This window comes from Protopterus annectens, chromosome 10.part0 (assembly GCF_019279795.1).
Source record: "Protopterus annectens isolate FY-2018-M chromosome 10.part0, PAN1.0, whole genome shotgun sequence".
NCBI lineage: Eukaryota > Metazoa > Chordata > Ceratodontiformes > Protopteridae > Protopterus > Protopterus annectens.
In genome coordinates, this window is record NC_056744.1 from 1,789,047,308 (window position 1) to 1,789,069,882 (window position 22,575).

Consider the following 22,575-nt stretch of genomic DNA (forward strand, 5'->3'; position numbering starts at 1 on the left):
GGAGTCTGAGACTAAGGGAACAGCAATGCCCTGTGGTGTGGAAGATGTGCTTTCCATCCACCATGCTTTCAGCAAACATTGTAGTTAAGCCAGTTTGGTGTGCAACTTGGGGGTCCTTCCTGGAAATAGAGGATGAATAAGGCAGTCAAAACATCATGAAGTATCGGTGAAACTGCTTGTAACACAGTATACTACCAGTCTTAGATATACGAAAGATGTGTGCGCAGATGGTACAAGAGACAAAATAACTGCAATTCATCTCTAGTTAAAAATGACCAGAGGTGATGTACTTTTAACAGCATTTGTGATGTGCAAAGTCAAGCTGATATTCCAGCACAACAGTCTTAGCAGTAGAAGCAGAGGTGTCTCCCAAAAAGTATCAGGTAGTGAGGGACTTCATTCCAATTAGAAATATTTCATTTCTAATGGCTGTTACAGACACACTGATGGTTGGTACAATTGTTCATGTTCATATTGTTCAGTAACTACCCATGCTTCTATGAGAATCTGAGGTTCTGGTACCCACCAAAGTGCTGACCGGTCTTTTATCACTGTGTTCTGTCCCTGGAAATACATCAGGATGTTAAATATACTTAAAACACAGATTACATACACTGCTTCTGTCCTTGTATTTTGGATAAACAGAATTTTTAATTATTTTTATATTTTAAGTAATAACTGAAAAATAATTACAAGCCAGAATACAAGTTTGATTTTTTATTTATTTAATTAATTATATTTTACAGGGATAATTTATATCAAACTCTGTCTTAATTCTGTGTCACAAATCAAGACGTTTATGATTAACGATCTTGATGTTCTTAGCAGTCAGTCTTCTGTCCTGTCAAAATAAACAATGATATGTAGTTAGTGCACTTTTATGGAAACATTAAATTATAATACTCATCTTTTTCCTGGTTATCTGGTAAATTAGTGTCCACAGCACAATTAAAATGCAACTGCAGAACAAAACAACTGCAACAATGAAAGTACACTCAGGAGCTGTATTAGTTGAATACCATACACTGTATGATAAAAGACTTGCGTTATGATCAACATTCAGGTTCTACTCCCTCTGGTGACGGCTCCTTGTTCATTATCACAGTAACTATTGTTATATATTGCATATCTGCTGTGTTCCTTTGTTCTGAGACTTATCCCAGTCTGTCAGGAGCAAAGGAAGCTTGGCGACATTTATTTTTATGCATTTCCCTTGTTGCTTGCAGATCTTCAGCCCCTCATCACTCTAAGCTTGTGTTTTGCCCCACCCTGCCCTCATGGTAAGAACATACTGGAGGGGACTATTATACAGCACCCACTGAGGAGCTTTTGCTCTTGCCTGCCTCTGAGGAGGGTGTTTCTGCTTTGACCCTAACAATGTCTCTGAGTAGGAGATGTTAATGTTCAGGTCAACCCGAGGGGTTCCCTTGTAATTTCATGTCCCCACTCACGCAGTCAGTGAGACCTCTTATCAGCTACTTGGTCCAGCAAGCCTAGATCATCTGTCTGGTGCCTTTTGGCACCGAAGGGACTTCACTTAGTTCTGGGGATTGCAGCAGACTGGAGACCATCCTGGAACAGGTAAAAGCCAGTACCAGCCACTCACTACCTCCCACCTGCACCTTGTTCCCCCAGTTCCTGAGATGCTGCTTGACCTCAGCTTATCTGGACTGTAATAGACTTCTATTTCTCATCCATATAAACCTCCTTTATTTCTCCCTACCAATACTGACATTGGTTTGATCTTTATATGACTTAAAGTACACCTCTATAGTTACAACTTCTACTCTCCCAATCGGTTTATTTATCACACTGAGCATTTGACCAGCATTTCTTTTCTCATCTCCCTTAAATCTTCCCAATTTCATGCTGATCTACTGTTGAATATTCCTTAATAGCCAAGCACCCCCACTTCTGACCATGACAACCCTTCCATCTTTTGCACCCCCATTATGCCTACTGCCAGTGATTTTCTTCAGGTAATACACCAGCACCGATTTTTTTCCAAATTCCTCAAATAATCTTTAATAGCTGAGGCAGCATCTCTTCCACGTCCTTCCACAGTAACATACAGTCATCGGCAAATAAAGTTATACCCTCAAGTTATACCCTCACTCAGCCACTTTCTGTCAGCCAGCCTATTTATTTTGTGAATGATTTTTTCCCATAACCCATATAGGTAGCTGTATAGAGTGAGTCAAGCCCCCTCGTATTAAAAAAAAGATAAACTCAAAGGCAAGTCACCCTGGTGGAATCATAATATCAACTGGTTATACAACAGAAGAAAAAAGCTTGGTCAAGCGTAGGAGGAACAAAGCCATACATATTAAATTCCACCCGACCAATCTAAACAGGCTGCTAAGAGTCTTAATACTTCAAAGACTACATTTGAAGAAAAATAGCTTCTCAGGCAATGGACAACCACGGAGCTTTCTACAGTTATGTCCGTAACCTCAGGGGAAATGCACAACAATGTGCAGAACTTGTTGTAAATGGCATCACCCACACTGAACCCGAGGCCATTGCCAACCTTTTGGCTGACAGGTTCAGCTCAGATTTTTTCCTCCACTTCCTTACTGATAGTCCAAAGAAAACACAGCATACCACATTCCCCCCAACCATTACTAGGGAACAGGTCATCAAGACATTCTACAAGGCAAAAAACACTGCATCAATGGGTCCCGATAACATCCTGGGATGTTTAATAAATAGCATGAAACATGACCTCTCTGGTTCCTTTGAATCACTTTTCAGCTGGAGCCTTCCGTCAGGTTTTGTACCCAAGGAATGGAAGATGGCTACAGTCATTCCCCTACACAAAGGAGTTCCAACCACTGATCCGGTAACTACAGGCCCATAAGTCTTACCAACCTCATATGTAAGGCTGTGGAAGTAATCGTTATGGACATGATAAATGAGGACATAGGTAACCTGCAAATGCTGGACCCATCACAGTTCATCTTTGTTAAAGGAAGGTCATGCCTATTAAATCTGGTGGATGTTTTTGAGAGGCTCACCAAAGCATTGGATGAAGGTAAGACTGTGCACACAGCTCACTGTGACTTGGCTAAGGCTTTTGAAACAATACCTAACTCAAGCATTACAGACAAGCTCACTAATTTAGGTACAAACCCTTTGATCACCCACTGGATAGCCATCTGGCTCACTGATATGACCCAGGAGGTCAAAATAGGAGAGACTACCTCTACCAAGAAGCCAGTCAATAGTGGAGTCCCTCAGGTCTTTGTATTGGGTCTGCTCCTTTTTGGCATCTATTTCTCTGAAATGGAAGCAAATGTTGGAGATTTATGGCTGGCTCAGTTTGCAGATGATTGCAAACTGGGGGTTTTCACTGACTCCACTGCAGAAACTAGCATCCTTCAAGAAAGTCTATCTCAGACTGAGAAATGGTGCCAAAGACTTGGTCTTTAACTCAGTGCTAAGAAACATATAATTGTACCTTTGAGGAGTCAACCATCCCAGCTAATTACCATGTTAATAATACTCCCCTAAGAGTCGACCCAGTGGTCAAGGATCTGGGTATGCACAAAGACAGTAGCTTTATCTTCGACCACCTCATGTCCACAGTGGTGAGGAAATCATTTTATGTTGCACGGCTAGGTCCAAAGAGGTCATTATCCAACTGTGCTCCACCTTTATCAGACCAGTCATAGAGTACAATGCTCCCTTTGGTAAGTACCTGACCAGGCATATGCAGCAACTAGAGTGACCTCAGAGATTCCTTACAAAAAGAATACAAGGTGTAACAAACCTGCCTTATGCAGAATGCCTTAAAGCTTTTTCCCTCTGCTCAGCTCCTATAGATTGCTGATGTGTGACCTATGCTTGGCTTACAAGGTATCCGAAAACCCAATGAATCTCCTACATATCCGTAAGTCAGAGTGTACCAGAAACATAAGGTTTAGGGAACAGAATTTTGTTTGTGACTTAAACAGAACATATGTGTCCCAGAGATTGCCTCTCCTATGGAATAGGCTTCCCATCCATGTGAAGCTGAGTTTGTCTGTTACCCAGTTTAGGACCAGTCCTGACCACTGGATGAGGAATAGAAAATTTACACTGGGCCTGGCACCCATGTCTCTTATGGACAGAGGTAGCTTATAAATGTCTGGCTCTCATGTGTCCTATTCGATACATGACATCATAGGATCACAGGAGTTTACTAGGCTATCGACCTGGAAATTATTTCAAGCCTAGCTGTTTCATCCCAATGTAATACCATAGATAGTCTAGTCAATACCCGGGATTGTATTTAGTAATAACTGCTCATGTCCAGGAGGGTTGTGGGCACTATCCCCAGTAAGAATTTACGGTGCCCCATCTACTCGTTCAGGTTCCTTTTAAACAGTGTCATGGAGTTGCTCTGTTTCACATGAACGGGTAGCCTATTGCAAAGACACAGCAGTCCACTGGGAGACAAATCTGTCCCTACAGCATGCCCTATTCAAATCACAGGCCATATTTAGGTCCCTGGAACAGTAGCTCTAGTCCCATTTGATTTACAAATGTGCAGCAAATTCATTAGGTTTGGGACTGAGATTGCTCTGCAAGCCAGGCATAAGTCTAAGAAGTCAATATGATTGTATCAAACTCTTGCTTGCACAGATTTGAATGATGGGCTGCTTGTACAGACCTCTAATACTTTGCATAGTCCTTCCTTACTTACCCCAGTACTCACCTCATGGTCTTCATCATAAAGTCCCAATTCACTGACTTTGAAGTCTTCTGAATGTCCATAGGTACCATCCTATTGACTTTCATATTTCCCCTTCCACACCAACTCATAAAGTTTAACATATGATCTTTAGTGCTGTGTAGATGACCGATGTTTTACAAGTCCCACTTGTGATTCCTTCAATACGTTTCAGAATATGACCACTAACCTTTTGCTGCATATACTCTGCTCCTTATTTTCACATCACGGTTCCATAAAGGAATTGATTTATAATTTGCTGGGTCTTCTTTTCCCCATTTCTCCTGATTTTGCACCACCATCTCTGCCTGACATATTGACTCCAGCATCTTCCTTTCCTCATCTGTCTTACTGAACAGGCTTGCCATGTATCCCCCCACCTACACGTCTACCAGTTTGCACTAATCAGCTTGGTGCCATGTATCCCCCCACCTACACTTCTACCAGTTTGCACTAATCAGCTTGGAAGCCATCCAGACTTCCAACTTGACCTTTTCTCATTTGTCTGAGCATTGTTTCAGCACCTCTTGCTGGAGTTCATTTTGTAGTCTATCCCTGTCCTCCTCTCCTAATATTGGCCGTTCCCATTCCTCAGTCTTCTTCCTGCTTTCACTTAGTTTCTCGTAACATTTCCTAAATTCTTGCTTTATCTCTGTTTTGAGTTTTTACAGAAAGTCCAGATTTTTGCCTCATATTTTTGCTCTGTTGCTTATAACATTTGTGGTTTTCTGGTAAAGCATTGAGGATTGAAGTAACTAAACAATGGAAGGTATTTGAGTTTCATATTTCATATCCTTCAGAAAATGTAAGTTAATGCAAAACTTGATATTCTAGCGACTTTATAAGTTTATAAGAGCAATACTTAAAATATCTCCCTATTTTTGGGCCATTATCCCCCATTATTGTAAACTTTGTCCTGATTTCTTGTGCTTGTAGGTTGAGAGGTGTGTCCCTACCTCTCTCCATGATAGCTTTATTTCCTATTGACTGACTATAACCAGTCTTTCCCTCATGCTTACACAAAACACACTTCACTTTATTAGTTTATTCAGCCCCCCCACACACATACTAATACTACCCACTTTCCATTCCTTTTTCCCAACCTATTCTCTTTTCCTCAGGAGCTGGACGCCAAGTGTCTTTTATGTAACTCACTGGATTGCCAGCTGACTCACAGACAGGACCCAGGAAGTCAGGACAGATGAGACCACCTCCACTAAGAGGCTGATCACCAGCGGGGTACTTCACTGCTTCATTCTGGGAGCCCTCCTATTTGGCATCTACTTCTCAGAGTCAAAGGCTAATGTCAAGGACCTTTGGCTGACCATGTTCGCAGATGACTGAAAACTGGGAGCTATTATAAACTACCCCTGTAATACAAACATCTTACAAGAGGGTCTAAACACAGACAAATGAGTGTTACCAAAGCCAGAGATTAAAACTCAATGCCAAAAAATACATTATAATACCTTTTGGGAAAAAGACTGCCCAGGCTAATTACTCCATCAATAAGACACCCCTAAGAGCTGATCAGATAATCAATGTCTGGGAACATATGTAGATAGCAATCTTGCCTTTGACCAACATATTGCCAAGGTAGCAAGAAAATGACTCTATGTTGCCCAATTTACAAGTAAGGGCATGGCATTCAGGTCCAAGATAGTCATAGTGCCACTTTATTCAGCTCATATCAGACCCATCATTGAGTATAATGCTGCCTTCAGCATGTACCTGTCCAAACATATGCAACAGTTGGAACGTCCACAAAGATTCCTTGCAGGAGAATCCAAGGTATAAACCCATTGTCCTATATGGATTGCCTTAAAGCCCTTTCTCTATACTTGGTCTCTTACAGGTTATCGAGTGGCAGTCTATACCTGGCATACCCATATCCAGCTCTGATGGCCCTTTTGTATAGTACTGGGTCTCCTACAGGTTATCGAGAGGCGGTCTATGCCTGTCATACTCATATCCAGCTCTGATGGACCTTTTGTATAGTACTTGGTCTCCTACAGGTTATCGAGAGGCGGTCTATGCCTGTCATACTCATATCCAGCTCTGATGGACCTTTTGTATAGTACTTGGTCTCCTACAGGTTATCAAGAGGCGGTCTATGCCTGGCATACCCATATCCAGCTCTGATGGACCTTTTGTATAGTACTTGGTCTCCTACAGGTTATCAAGAGGCGGTCTATACCTGACATACCCATATCCAGCTCTGATGGACCTTTTGTATAGTACTTGGTCTCCTACAGGTTATCGAGAGGCGGTCTATGCCTGGCATACCCATATCCAGCTCTGATGGACCTTTTGTATAGTACTTGGTCTCCTACAGGTTATCGAGAGGCAGTCTATGCCTGTCATACTCATATCCAGCTCTGATGGACCTTTTGTATAGTACTTGGTCTCCTACAGGTTATCGAGAGGCGGTCTATGCCTGTCATACTCATATCCAGCTCTGATGGACCTTTTGTATAGTACTTGGTCTCCTACAGGTTATCGAGAGGCGGTCTATGCCTGGCATACCCATATCCAGCTCTGATGGACCTTTTGTATAGTACTTGGTCTCCTACAGGTTATTGAGAGGTGGTCTATGCCTGTCATACTCATATCCAGCTCTGATGGACTTTTTGTATAGTACTTGGTCTCCTACAGGTTATTGAGAGGTGGTCTATGCCTGTCATACTCATATCCAGCTCTGATGGACCTTTTGTATAGTACTTGGTCTCCTACAGGTTATCGAGAGGCGGTCTATGCCTGGCATACCCATATCCAGCTCTGATGGACCTTTTGTATAGTACTTGGTCTCCTACAGGTTATCGAGAGGCGGTCTATGCCTGACATACCTATATCCAGCTCTGATGGACCTTTCGTGTAGCCATACAATAAGCATCATCAAAACCACTAGATCCAAGGATTTAAATGTTTCTTGTGACATAAATAGGACATGTTGGTGACTGAGATACTTGTCTCAGAGGATCCCCCTTGACCAATGGATGGCAAATTGGAAATTTACAGCAGGTCTGGCCCCATGTCTCTGATGGACAGAGGCAGACAGTAACTATGCCCAAACCAACATACCCTTCACAAGTAACCATTGCAAACTTCCCAACTATCATACCCCCTCCTAATAAATGCCCATGATACACAATCCCTTCCCATCCCCAGGTGGCTCATGTAGGTTTCCTTTTTCCTGCCTCCTCAATCCTCAGCCCCCTACCTCATATATATTCAGTATTATCTCATTCCTAAAGTTTGTTATCTAACAGCTGTTTCACCTTCCCTTCCCAAGCATATATTCTTACCTTGATATCATCATACAGTTTGGCCTTACTGGAGTGGCATTAGTTTATATGCCTTTGAAATTACAATTTGATTTTCTAAAACAGTAGATTCAATAATACATACCTGTTATCCATATATTGCCAGGTAATGGACTAAATGTAGTCCCCACTCTAAATACCTTGGCTGGCTTCCTGTATTTTATAAACATCTTTTTACAAACTCAACTCATATTGAGCTGGGACAAACTCCTTTGATATATAGCATATCGCTGTGACTGATTAGCAAAGAAATGTTTATACTGATCATAGCATTGGTCTGTGAACCGACATTTATCAAGCCTAAGGGTTATCACCTCCACCATGCTTACTTTTGTTAAGTGCTCTCATAGAGAACATGCACTGGTCATGCAATTTGGCCATATGGGAAATGGCCTTCATTTGTTTTCAATAGGCTCATGTCCATACTGTGTCTTACACACTCTTTTTCATGAAAGAGCAGAAAAGTCTTACCTCAATCTTCGGTCTGAGTTTTGGTTGTGTCTTCTGCTTCTAACTTCTCATTCCTCTTTGTTTCCTCTTCGCTGCCTTCTTCTTCCACCTCATCTTCCTCGTCTTCTTTCTTGGCAAGTTCGTCTTATCACCTGGTGCACATATAAAGACAAGACAAACACACATAATGAAACACCTTTTGTTGTGGACCTCCTGCTTATTTATGGTCCTGCACTTACTGGACTCTGTTTCCATGCCTTGCCTGCCTGAGCCTGGCACCTTTATTTTTTTTTTAGAAACCATCTGTTTACTAGTGCCATATTTATTACGTGTCCAAATCTGGATCTTAGAAAAGCCCCTCCCTCTGTTTCCTCCATTCCAGCTCCTCCATATCTCTCTGTTCTTCCGTCATGTCCTCCCCCCTGAGGTCACCAGTAGTGGCCTACACAGTAATCTTCTCCTTGTTTCAGGGATATTTAGTGCTGATCTTGGCCTGTATTCCTCTCTCCTGCCCCTCTCTGTCTTCTTTGGCAAGGGTGCTGTGTGATTCTTACACATCCCTATCAGGACACAATATGGTAACTTGACCTTCTCTACCTCACAAAGGAAACAGCACACAATTGGTGGCCAGCCAGGTGCAGCAATAAAATACAAAGGTGAAGAAGTGTAGCTTGGGTGGGGCAAATAGAGCAGCTACATCCCAGCGCAGGTGACGATGAAGGCCTCGTAGTCACCTGTGCCGGCTGCGGTGACTAGGAGGCCATCATCTCAGAACACTTGAATGTAAGGAAGGAGTGTGAGAGAGAACACAGTGAGGCTGGAAAAACATACACTTATACAAGCAGCAGTATAACCAGTAAAAAGAAGAGAAATGCACCCCCTAAACAGACAGTAGGCAGTTGTACAGACCATTTGTTTGTAATGAGTGAAAATGTTTAAGTGAGGGAACCAAACAGGGTGCAAACAGCATTAGAGGTCGTGTAAGTGAAGGTGAGATAACATACATGTATGTAGTATTGAAGGAATGAGAGTGATATAGCATGAGAGAACATACATGCATGTAGGTGTGAAGGAATGAGAGTGATATAGCATGAGAGAACGTACATGTATGTAGTTGTGAAGGAATGAGAGTGATATAGCTGTGAAAGAACGTACATGTATGTAGTTGTGAAGGAATGAGAGTGATATAGCAGTGAGAGAATGTACATGTATGTAGTTGTGAAGGAATGAGAGTGATATAGTGGTGAGAGAACATACATGTATGTAGTTGTGAAGGAATGAGAGTGATATAGTGTGAGAGAACGTACATGTATGTAGTTGTGAAGGAATGAGAGTGATATAGCAGTGACAGAATGTACATGTATGTAGTTGTGAAGGAATGAGAGTGATATAGCATGAGAGAACATACATGTATGTAGTTGTGAAGGAAAGAGAGTGATATAGCGGTGAGGGAACGTACATGTATGTAGCTGTGAAAGAATGAGAGTGATATAGCGTGAGAGAACGTACATGTATGTAGTTGTGAAGGAATGAGAGTGATATAGCGTGAGAGAACATACATGTATGTAGTTGTGAAGGAATGAGAGTGATATAGCTGTGAAAGAACATACATGTATGTAGTTGTGAAGGAATGAGAGTGATATAGCGTGAGAGAACATACATGTATGTAGTTGTGAAGGAATGAGAGTGATATAGCGGTGAGAGAATGTACATGTATGTAGTTGTGAAGGAATGAGAGTGATATAGTGGTGAGAGAACATACATGTATGTAGTTGTGAAGGAATGAGAGTGATATAGCGTGAGAGAACGTACATGTATGTAGTTGTGAAGGAATGAGAGTGATATAGTGGTGAGAGAACATACATGTATGTAGGTGTGAAGGAATGAGAGTGATATAGCGTGAGAGAACATACATGTATGTAGTTGTGAAGGAATGAGAGTGATATAGCGGTGAGAGAATGTACATGTATGTAGTTGTGAAGGAATGAGAGTGATATAGCGGTGAGAGAACGTACATGTATGTAGTTGTGAAGGAATGAGAGTGATATAGCGGTGAGAGAACATACATGTATGTAGTTGTGAAGGAATGAGAGTGTTATAGCTCTGCGGTACTGAAGGCTAACACAGTCACTACAACATAAATGTCCCATGATGATCTGGTGTCCTTTGGATAGGATCAGCTGGGTTGGGAAGGTGAGAGGAATATCTTTTATAGACTTGCTCATCCTAAGGGATGGAGAAGATGCTAGACCATTCACATTAGTAGCTGCTTCCAGAACGAGGTTACACTGTATCAGGAGTATGCAGTGGACTGTTAAATGGTAGATGCTACTGCTAGAAGGGATATAACAGGCTCAGCCTCTTACTGTTCCATTAAATGGCATGTCGCACATCAGCCACAGAGAAATGACCACGTGTGGAATAAGAGGGTTCAGGCTAGGAGGCAATGAGATGTTTCCCTACAGTACATTTACTTGGGGACATTGCTGAAGTCCAGAGACATATGGCTGTTGCAATTTTTGTGTGAACACAGAGAAGCATACAGTGTTATGCCCACAGTTTCGATAAACAAGTGCATGTGAGCAAGGGAAGTATTGTGTGTTCTGCTTGGTGCACAGTACATGTTTATTTAAGTACAACATGTAGAAGGGTACTGCAGCAAGGAGGAAACCCTGCATGCTACATTAGTCACACTTATGGCCCAGAATGTGTTTTACATAATGTTCCCTAGACACTGTGAAGGGGTAATGGTTCACACACACCAATAATAAAAGGCACTGTCCATTGTGGACTGCATTTTTACTGCCACTGACATGCCCATTGGGCAGTCTGCCGCTGATGCCTACAATTTTGTGTGATACATCTTGCTGTGTTGGGGGTCTTTAAACATTATCCCCTCCCCCCGGTGCATTTTGTTATTGAAGCTGTAGGCATGGCACTGTATGCTTGTATTTGTCCACAGTGAATTTGCAACATCCATATGTCTCTGCAGCTAAATGTCACTTCAGACACGTCACCTCCCAAACGTAACACAGGGAAATGTTTTGCCACCTAGGAGCCTGAACCTGGAACATTGACATATGGGATACACACACACATACATACACACACACACTGGATGAACATATGAAGCAGGGGATGTTATAAACTATTGCTTACCTAGGTGCTGCAGTTCATCCGACAACTAGGGAAATGGGCAGAACATGTTTTTCCAAGTGGTACTCTCCTGTATAAGAAATCTAATTCTGTGTTTCACTACAGGTAGGAAGAGCACGTCTTTGTGGCTGCATGTTGGTGTTGAAAATGAGCAATGGTGTTTTTTTCTTTGTAAAATAAGGATGTCAGAGTATAAAGTAATCTTTGGTAAAGGAGGGTGATTACTATGGCTCTGAAATACACATACCAGATCGGTGCCAGCCTGGGGACTGACTGGTGCTTTAGCTTTGCCTCTTTATCTAATGCCTGGATAGAGATACAAACTTTATTTATTTGGGCATGTGTAACTAAACAGTTCACTGGGATGAAAAGCTCAATGTTGCATTCATTAGCTGAAATGATCACCACCAAAGGCTGAAAGCAAGTCCTCTGTTTAAAAAGTCTGACTTTTCTTATAAAGGTACAAGCATACATTTCTGTATAAAGAAGTGTCAAACAGTAAATATTTACTTTAAATTTTGAACCCAAATGACCTCTAGTATCTGACAAATGTAACATGAAAATATACCTGGCTTTTTGCTGCCTTCCATTTCTAGGATTCTGTTTCTTTTCTCTTGCTCACTGATTTGCCAATGCAATTCAACATTTCTGAGATCTTGCCAGTAGTACGTGGCCGTGTCAACAGTATCCTGACAGTGCACGTTTTTCTGTTGCTGTGAAGGGACGTCTAAATCCTGGCAATCTTTATTGTCAGCTTTGCAACTGGTAGAGCTCTCTGAACATGATGGCAGGTACACAGATTCTGTTTCTTCTGCAATAAATGAAAACAGACATAATCGAATGCAGATGGATGCCTGTCAGCTGCTAAATCACTGGCAAAAATATGGACAAGATATGCTACAGCTATTGTATTTATTTATTCCACTTAGTTAATTGCATTAGTCACAATTAGTGAACAGGTGTTTAAGAAGGTGAAGCCTAGTACCGTTACAAACAAGTCCATGCATTCAGTCATTGTATCAAACACAGTCATAATGCAGTGTGTGTGTGTGTGTGTGTGTGTGTGTGTGTGTGTGTGTGTGTGTGTGTGTGTGTGTGTGTGTTTGAGGATGTGCTGGGAGCATACCTCTCAACCTCTTAGTGCAAGACGTCTGGACGAAGCCTAAAATAAAGGGGGGGCAAAGGCCCAAAAATAGGGACAGATTTTAAATATTGCTCTTATAAACTTAGAAAATTGTGCCAAAAAGCAGATTTTGTGTTAACATGAATTTTCTGAAGAAAATGATGTCTGAAACTGAAATGTATGTCATTATTTACTGACTTCAAACCTCATTGATTTACCAGAAAACCACAAATGTTATGAGGAACAGACCAAAAATATGAGGCAAAAATCTGGACAGTTGAGAGGTCGGCTACGCCAGTAGTGCTTCTTTTGAAAACTAATGGCTGATGAAGATAAAATGACCTTCAGTAAGGATGATGAATTCCTATGAACGTGAAACATGGAAAGCAGATGAGTGGTGGGTTTAGTAGTGACAGATGTTTCTCTTACATTTTTGCTTCAGGTGTGCGTTGTCACCTACTGTCTGGCCACTGTTCTATTTTTAAACAGTAGGATAGGGATTGCTAAAAAGTGTGAAGGCAAGTCCTCCTTCTAAAAGCCTGACTTTTCTACTAAAGGCATTGTATACCTTTATTCAGAAATCTCTTATTTGCAAGACTTACTTTAAATTTTTTAAGAGAAAGAATTATAACTCACAAATGCAACATAAGCTATACCTGGATCTTTGCTAACTTTCATTTCTAGACTTCTGTTTCTCTTCTCTTGCTCAATAATTTGCCAAAACAATTCAACATTTCTCAGATCATGCCAGTAATATGTTGCAGTGTCAACAGTATCCTGATGTATGTTTTCCTCTTGAGTTGGATTGGTATCTAAATCCAGGCCTTCTTTATCTGGAGTTTTGCGAGTGTTACTGCTGTCTGAGGTTGGTGGTACGCACACAACGCTACTTTCTCCTGCAATAAATAACAGCAGAGACATGACCCAATGTAGATGGTTGTCTGTCTAATGCTGAGACAATAAATAAACAAAATATGCAGTCGGTTGCGGATATTTTATTTATTCCATTTAGTAATCTGTAATCTGTATTAATTAGAATTAGGAAAGGACTGCTTAGACAGGTAAAAGCATAATTCCATTACAAACAAGTCTATGCATTTAGTTTTTATACGATTCACTACATGAAATGCACTAACAATACAGAGAGTGAGGAGAACTTTAATAGGTTCATATGTTCATAGGTTGGTACTAGGCTATCAGCCCTAGGGCCTATACAAGCCTAGCCATAACAATTCCCTGGCTATATCTTCCCACATTATTTACTTTCCTGGACCCCTGTCTAGCAGGGCGACTGACATGATCCCTGGGGTGAATTTCCTTTCTCCCATCTAATCGTCAAGGTTCCTCTTGAAGAGGTCCAAAGAGGCACTCTGCTTGACATGTATGGGCAATCTATTCCAGAGTCTGGGGAGTCTCTGGGTCAGGAACCTATCCCTCCAGCATGTTTTGTTTATTGTGATGACAAGGTTTAGATCCCTGGAGCATGTAGCTCTGAGGGATTGGGATTTCTTTAAGTGTAGCATGTCCAACAGCTCTGGGTTTGACATGGCCTTGTATGTTAAGCAGAGATCGCCTCTGAGTAGACGATATGTGACAGAGTATAGCTGGAGTTTTTTACGGCGGTCAGCGTAGGGCATCTGCTTTAGGCCTGTGATTCTTTTAGTGAGGTATTTCTGAGGCCTTTCCAGTTGTTGCAGATGTCTTGAGAGGTACATACCAAATGGGGCGTTGTATTCTATAATGGGTCTAATGAGGGATGAGTACAGTGGGACAATGACCTCCTTTTTTCTGGATGAAAAGCCCTTCGTGATGAGGTGTGCCACACAGAAGGATTTCCTGACTGTTGTGGCGATGTGGTTATCGAAGGTGAGACCACTGTCCACCTGTGTCCCTAAGTCTCTTATCACACTTTCTGTGTTTAGTGTACTGCCATCTATATGGTAATTCATGGATACATGTTTTTTCCCAAAGGGGATAACAATACATTTCTTGGCATTGAGTTTGAGCCCATGGCTCTGGCACCAAGCATCTGTTTCTGTAAGGCCCTTTTGTAGAGTATCCACATCATTTGGGGATTCAATAATGGCTCCTAGTTTGCAGTCATCTGCAAACTTTGTTAGCCGGAGTCCCTTAGTGTTGACCTGTACTTCAGAGAAGTAGATGCCAAATGAGAGCAGCCCCAAGACTGAACCCTGAGGTACTCCACTTGTCACTTGTCTGGAGCTGGATTTGGAGTCGGCTACTTTTACAGTGTGGGTTCTATCAGTAAGCCATTTAGCAACCCATTGGGTGACATAGGGATTAATACCCAACTTAGTAAGTTTATCTATGATTCCAGAGTGGGGGATGGTGTCAAAGGCCTTGGCAAGGTCTAGATAGGCTGTGTGGACCACCTTACCCTTGTCCATGGCTCCGGAGACTGATTCAAAGAAGTCAATCAGGTTCAGGAGACAAGATCAGCCCTTCACAAACCCAAACTGGGTGAGGTCCAGTGTTTGAAGGTTGCCAATGTCTTTGTTTATAAGTTCCATGATAATACGCTCCATGGCCTTGCAGATAAGGCTTGTCAGACTGATGGGACGGTAGTTTCCGGGATCCAAGGTGGATCCCCCTTGTGGATTGGGATAACTGTAGCTCTGCGCCACTCAGTGGGCACGAAACCTGAGGTGAGGCTATGATTAAACAAGACACTTAGGTGAGGTGCCAGTTCATATTGTAGTTCATGTAGTACACAGCCCGGGATGTCATCTGGTCCCATGGATGCTGTATTCTTGGCTTTAGAGAGTGCGTTTTGTACCTGTGTGGCCGTTATTACTGGAATTTGGCAATCTTCCGGTATTGAGATGGGCCATTTAGGGGTGAGAGGGGTGAAGTTGGCACTGAATCGATCTGCCAGGATATTGGCAATATCCTTCGGATCAGTATATTTAATGCCATTCTGTTTTAGCTCAGAGCAGATCTGAGCATTGCCATTTAGATTCTTGACATAGTTATAGAATGCTTTGTGGTTGTCTTTGGAATCTTTGGCAATTTTATTTTCGTAACTAGCTTTGGAGGATTTTATGAGGCATCTCAGTTTCTTACTGAGGCTAGTAAGGGAGTTTTTTGCATCCTGGAATTTTCCTCTTTTCTGCAAAAGTTTCTTCCTTTTGTTGTAAAGTTTGTTTATGGCAGGGGACCACCAGATTGGCTTCCTTTTTTGGATGAGAGCATTTTGGTTCTATTTGGGATGGCACGATTCATGCATGAGTGGATGTGCTCGTACAGTGCCTTAGTGTAGGATTCAGCAGTTGAACTTTCAGTTCCCGTCTGCATGGGTGTCATGAAGTTTGTCACTTCTGACTTGAGTAGCATGAAGTTGGCTTTGGAGAAGTTTTTATGGTGGTTTCTTTACTGGGGGGTGGGGGTGGGATGTGGATGCTAAGGGTGATTAGCTTATGGTCAGACCTGACTAACGAGGGGGTGACCATAGGTATGGAGCATTGATTTCCCATGTTGGTAATGACCAGGTCTAGGATATTGGAGCCCCTGGTGGGACTATGGATTAGTTGATCCAGGGCGTTGGAATTTATGAATTCCAAGAACCATTGCGCAAAGGTGTTGGGACATGAGTAGTTTTCCCAGTTAATGGCAGGGTAGTTAAAATTACCCAGTATTAGGGTGTTTGGTTCTATCTTAATATTTTCCAGTATGTTTAGAAAGGTGTAGTGAGAATCTTGGGGTATGGTGGGGGATCTGTAGCAAGCTACAATTTGGATTGCAGTCTTACCTAGTGTTTAATTGCTGCAATTTAACTAGTGACTGAAGTGAAGTGACTGAGTAAGAAGTGCATAGAGGAACTTCAGTAAGAGAAAACATAAAGGTAATACCTTAATGATGGTTTTGGATTAGACAATGAAGGAGGTGAGGATTAATTACTTATGCATAACACAGTGGATGCTATATATTCCATTTGCAGCTACAGAGTAGGAAGAGAAGAACACCCTTCTGTGCTCTGAATAAAGGACAGCCTGTATAGCCCCTTCCAACAGCAAAATTTTGGACTGGTTTAAGATCTCTGGTAAGACAGATTGGTCTGTTTGGAGCTCTTTATGAGGGCATAGCTAAGAACTCCAAGACACAGTGTAATGATATTAACAACTTGTTGGTCTTTTGTGAGGGTTTCAGGTTTGAGGGTAAACTTGGAAAACTGACTCTCCATGGCAGCCTTTGTCCATAGTCATGGCTACTGTGGTCAAAGCAGATGGGCTGTCTTTTTTGGAGAGGTGGCCATCACATATATGTGTGAGACAGTCTATCAATTGAGAACATTCTTTGAATATTGTGAGTATTTTTCCTACTATGGGTTTAGCAATATTTGGATGAGAGAAAGAGGATAGAGGTGCAGGGAAATGTAAAGGCCTTGCACCATGGAGATGGATGAAAATGTAAAAGTCTTGCACTATGTGTGTTCATGTTTCCCCCCTGAATTACCATTACAAGGTCCTGAAATGGCTAGTGAAAAAGACTTTCCCAATTGCACTGGGCACTCAGAATGTTATAATTGTATTTAGTTCATCTGCAAAAACATTCTGAGTACTGCAAATGGATATCATCTCAGATACTAACATAATTTGAAAAATGAACGAAAGATGCCATTTAGAAATAAGAGGAAATGTTAATTCATTGAAAGAGCGGTGGATCAATTGGGAAACTTCCTTTAGTGGTAGTTGTACCAAAAACAATAGCAGGTGATGGAATAAGAAAACATGGGTGATGCAAGGGATGTTCTTTTGAGGTGTGATGTAGGTTTAAACATTCAAGTAGGGATTGCTAAACAGTTTGCATGGGTGAAAGCTATGGATCACATTCCTTAATTGAACTGATGAAGCACAAACTGCGAAACTAACTTAAAAAAGCCTGACTTTTCTCCTAAAGGCATTGTATACATTTATGTAAACAGAAACTTCGTAAAGACAAGACACTAAATTTTACACATGCAACAGAAAATGTACCTGGCTCTTTGCTGTCTTCCATTTCTAGGTTTCTGTTTTTCTTCTCTTTCTCACTGATTTGCCAAACTGATTCAACATTACTTGGATGGTACCAACAATATTTGGCAGTGTCAACAGTGTCCTGATGTTCGGGGTTTTTCTGTTGTTGTGAATGAACATCTAAATCCTGGCCCTCTTTGTCCCGAGTTTTGCAGTTGTTAGAACTCTTTGGATTTGTTGGTGCATAAACAATCCCTCTTTCTTCTGCAATAAATGAAAACAAAGACATAATCTAATGCAGATGATTGACTCTAATGCAGAGAGTGTGAAAATTCACAAAAGATGCAATCAGCTGCATGTATTTTGTTTATTCCGTTAACATATCTGCATTAATTAGAATTAGGTGATGATTGTTTAGAAAGGTAAAGCATAACTGCATTATAGTCATGTCTATACAGTCATTATTTATACCTTTCAAAATATCAATCCCATCGATAATGTACAGAGTAACACCAGTGGATGCATTATACCTACCTTTATAGTGAATATGGGCATCGATAAAGAGAAGTAGGCTGCATGCAGGTGCTTCACCAGTATATTTTGACATTGCTTCTGTGTTTTTGATGCCTTTGTGTTTGTTTCTGTTTTAATTTTCATATGAATTGCTGCTTACCATTTTATTTTTAATAGCTGTCAGAATGTTATGGTAGCAGTGTAATATGACTGAAAAAGCATTCTGATAGTGTTCTTGTAAATCGAAGGAAAGTAGTGAGTTCTGGTACTGGCTGTTATCTGTCTGTCTTGTCTGCCTACATTTTGTCTCTTTCCTTCTCTCTCTGTGCATTTCTTCTTTTGGGTTAATTTTCATTCCAGTGGGGTACCCTCCACACTATCTCTGCACCTCTCCATATGTTAAAACAATACGTACATAAAAAAAAGTAGTTGTGAGTTGCACTGTATGGGGGTTATGGGTTGGCAGCCCCTCCTACAAACAAAATTAATACATTTTCACTTTGAGAAGGTTTCAGTCTAAAATAGTTTTCACTTTGAAAAGTTTTATAATTTTTGAATGTTTAAGGACATCATATCTGTTTTATTTCAGGACTATTTCCCCAATGATAGCCAAAGCAGTACAGTGTGTAACAGTATTTGTTCTGGCCCTGTTACAGAGAGCACAGAACCTTAACCCGAATGTGACAGATGGCAGTTATGGAGAACAGTAAGGCACTGTGTTTAGTTAGGGGATGTTGATCTGAAAGGGCTGTAACCATGCCAAGCTACGTTTAAAACTTTTTAAAAATTTCCTTGTTAATTGGGTGTGGGAGAGATAGTGCATCAGTAGGGATGTAAAGATGCTGAGGTGTATTTAAAGCCACATTTCCTCTGAAAGTAGCACTTCTGAAGCATTTTCCTGGCATAAATCACTTGAGTGCAGCTTGTACAGAAAGTTAAGAGACTGTACCTTGTTCATATGAGAAGAATCGGCAGTAAATGAGAACACAACGTCTTACATTAGATCATGGCTCAGTATTCTGGACTCAAACTTATGTGGGATCCAGTGGCTTGTTTTCCATTCTTGCCCAGATTTGTTATGCCTCCCCCAAAATAGTCCATGATACCACAGTTTTCAGTGGTGTACATAAGCAAAGATGTTTTTTATCCACCAAAAACATTAGGAGCTCTAATTCAATTTTCATATATGCTAGCTTGCATATCTCTAAATGTGTGAGCGCAGTGCCTTCCTGATTTTGCATATGTCTTCCTCCAATTTCCGTTAACCATGTGCAAAAATGGGTACATGTAAAAGCACTAGTGTAAGACCCTACCTACAGTTCCATTACCATACGTGATTATACCAATGCAGGCAGTGTATGAGTTAATGTTCCAGCTTCTACAATCTGCAGCATAAAACAAGAGTGACTGAAGTAGTTCTGAATTCCATTTTGTTTACTGCTTAAATGTTTTAGCCAGACACCTTTACAGTGGTAACGCATGGACCAATTTCTGCAATACAAAACTAAGGAGAATTTTTGGATAGATAACAAATTTTAGATTGATGTCTTTGGAGGAAAATGTAGTTTCCAGAAGGAGCCCACACAGGCATTGGAAGAACATTCGAAGAGAGAAGAGAGAATAACAGGATGCTAAACCTTGGTTTTCTCAGTTGTGCCACAGCAGGATGAACCATCTTGCCACTGTACCACACCAGCTACTGCTTAGGTACCGTACCACACCAGCTACTGCTTAGGTACCGTACCACACCAGCTACTGCTTAGTTACGGTACCACACCAGCTACTGCTTAGGTACCATACCACACCACAAACTGCTAAGGTAGTGTACCACACCACGTACTGTTGAGGTAGTGTACCATACCATGTACTGCTGAGGTAGTGTACCATGCCACGTACTGCTGAGGTAGTGTACCACACCATGTACTGCTTAGGTACAGTACCACACCAAGTACTGCTTAGGTACCGTATCACATGAAGTACTGCTTAGGTACTGTACCTCACCAAGTACTGCTTAGGTACTGTACCACACCAGCTACTGCTTAGGTACCGTACCACACCAGCTACTGCTTAGGTACCGTACCACACCAGCTACTGCTTAGGTACCATACCACACCAACTACTGCTGATGTACCGTACCATACCACGTACTGCTGAGGTAGTGTACCACACCACGTACTGCTTAGGTACCGTACCACACCACCTACTACTAATGTACTGTACCACAACAGCTACTGCTTAGGTACCGGATCACACCAGCTACTGCTTAGGTACCGTACCACACCAGCTATTGCTGAGGTACCGTATGACACCAAGTACTGCTTAGGTACTGTACCACACCACCTACTGCTTAGGTACCGTACCACACCACCTACTGCTTAGGTAGCGTACCACACGAAGTACTGCTTAGGTGCATATAGACTCATTTGCTAGAAGTTTTAGTGCTGCTGTAGTCTCTAACTTTGCTTTCTCTTATAAGGAAATAAAATGTCAAGACAGTGAAATAACAGCAAACTTTTGTCGATTTTGCTTGTTGTAGCAGTTAGCTACTGTCTGCATGATGCAGACAGAGTTATGAATTGCAGATTGAGCTTTCAGTATATTTTTTCAACTTTCTTCTTCTCATCACCTCCCTGCCATTATATACCTGCTGCTAATTGGTCTAGGCAGAATCTGCAATGCCCATGTTACCAGTCTGTCCTGGGTCACCTGTGTTGCAGTCAGGGCTCTGTCCCTCTGTGCCATACTATTAAACAAAACTGTATGTGAAATTACAATTACATTTCTTACCTGTCTGAGCATGAGAGGAAGACGTACTCTGCTCTGAAGGAATTGCCTCAGTAGGCCGTGGTCTTGCTCGCAAGGAAGGAGTGTCCTCCATTAGAGACATGATCTCCACGGACTCTTCTGTTGCAGTGACATTAACAGCAGAGGCAGACAGATATTGTGCAGTGCCAATTAGCTGGGACACTGGGTCTAATGGGTCAGCACCAGTTTCAGAAGCCACTGCAGTTAGAGAAAGATTTGTAGCTGGTTCCGTGGTTGAAAATCTATCCCCTGCTAGATCGATCCTTGAAGGAATATCTACTGTGTGAAGATGAGAGAGACACTCAGCGGTGGAAGTGTTTGGTACATCTTCTGCTTGCCCTTGAGATGGCTGTGAAGGAACTTCCGCGGTGCTTGAAAAAGAGCATTTTGCCTTTCTGGGTGGGCTCTTCATTACATCTTCTGTTTGTTCATTCGGCATTTCATGAGGGTCGGTCATGCAAGGAGCAGGAAGAGAGTTCTCTATCTGACACCGCCGAAGGAAGTAGGATACCGCGCGGAGAAATGATCCTTTAATGAAGACTGCACAATGAGAACAAACATGAGAAAATGCTAAAGCTATGCCAGTAAAACATGTTGCGTTCTGTATATCATCATCTTCATCATTGTTAAATGCTTCACATCCTGGGGACTGAAAAACTGATGCATTAACTGTATCTTCAGGTAGAGCTTGTTGAACTATGGGGAATACTTCATCAGCGACAGGGCTGCTTTTCTCGTCTTCGTAACAGCAAAAGGGGTAGCTGCAACTGAAGTTTTCTGGCATGCCAGCTGGTGCCTCTAAACAAGGTGTGGTCACTGCTGTTTCAGGACGGTCAGTTTGTTGAAGTATGGCTGTAAGCGACTGTGTTTCTTTAACAGGTGAGGAAGTCACTGCTTAAAACGATTGTCATTGTTATTCAATGTAGTACATTGCTGCAATTTAACTTCCATCTGTAATTATGTTTAAAAATACTGGCAAAGTTGTTACAATTTAATTTCCCTCTACACACACACATCTATAAATTTGTACTTTGGTTTAAATATGTGTGCCACATCTATAACTGCTAAAATAAGTCTTATGAAATTAGAAGAACGCCTGAAAAGATACAACATGGATACAACAGACCTGAATTTTACTCTTCTTTCATCGCATTAAGCCCTTTGTTCAGTTAGTTAATGACATGTTATAGTCCTGACTGCTACATTAATCCCTTTGTTCAGTTAGTTAATGACATGTTATAGTCCTGACTGCTACAAAGTTGGACAACAATAGCCTGGAAGCTAGAATTCACAGTAAAAAGAAAACAGATGTGAGAAAACCATCTCAGTTGAGCAAAAAAATAAATATCTATATCTATATATTTTTTTCCTTTTCTTGTTCAGTTAAAGTCATCTTCTGTCATTAAATGTATGTAACTTAATCACAGTATGGGATACCACAAACTCACTAACTCAGTTATGTTACATGTGAGGTTGTGTGCCGTCTGCCTTTCAAACATTGTAGAAGGCATGAATGGG

The 22,575-nt window shown here is 41.5% G+C and overlaps 1 protein-coding gene across 1 annotated transcript; it reads right to left on the minus strand.

Annotated features, from left to right (window-relative positions):
- Positions 1-751: 751 nt before the first annotated feature.
- On the minus strand, positions 752-21,996 carry LOC122812880. The gene is made up of 5 exons (XM_044084920.1): positions 21,040-21,996; positions 17,761-18,003; positions 12,212-12,454; positions 8,509-8,639; positions 752-841 (listed from the first exon to the last, which is right to left on the minus strand). Exons 1-4 carry the CDS (start codon positions 21,839-21,841, stop codon positions 8,548-8,550), a joined length of 1,380 nt encoding a protein of 459 aa, XP_043940855.1. The 5' UTR covers positions 21,842-21,996; the 3' UTR covers positions 752-841; positions 8,509-8,547.
- Positions 21,997-22,575: the final 579 nt, after the last annotated feature.

Coding starts and splice junctions, on each gene's coding strand:
- LOC122812880 (XM_044084920.1), bottom strand. CDS start 21,841: ATGCCAGAAAACTTCAGTTGCAGCTACCCCTTTTGCTGTTACGAAGAC. Junction 18,004..21,039: donor TTCCTCTCATGCTCAGACAG/GTAAGAAATGTA, acceptor CATTTATTGCAG/AAGAAAGAGGGATTGTTTAT. Junction 12,455..17,760: donor GGAAGACAGCAAAGAGCCAG/GTACATTTTCTG, acceptor CATTTATTGCAG/AAGAAACAGAATCTGTGTAC.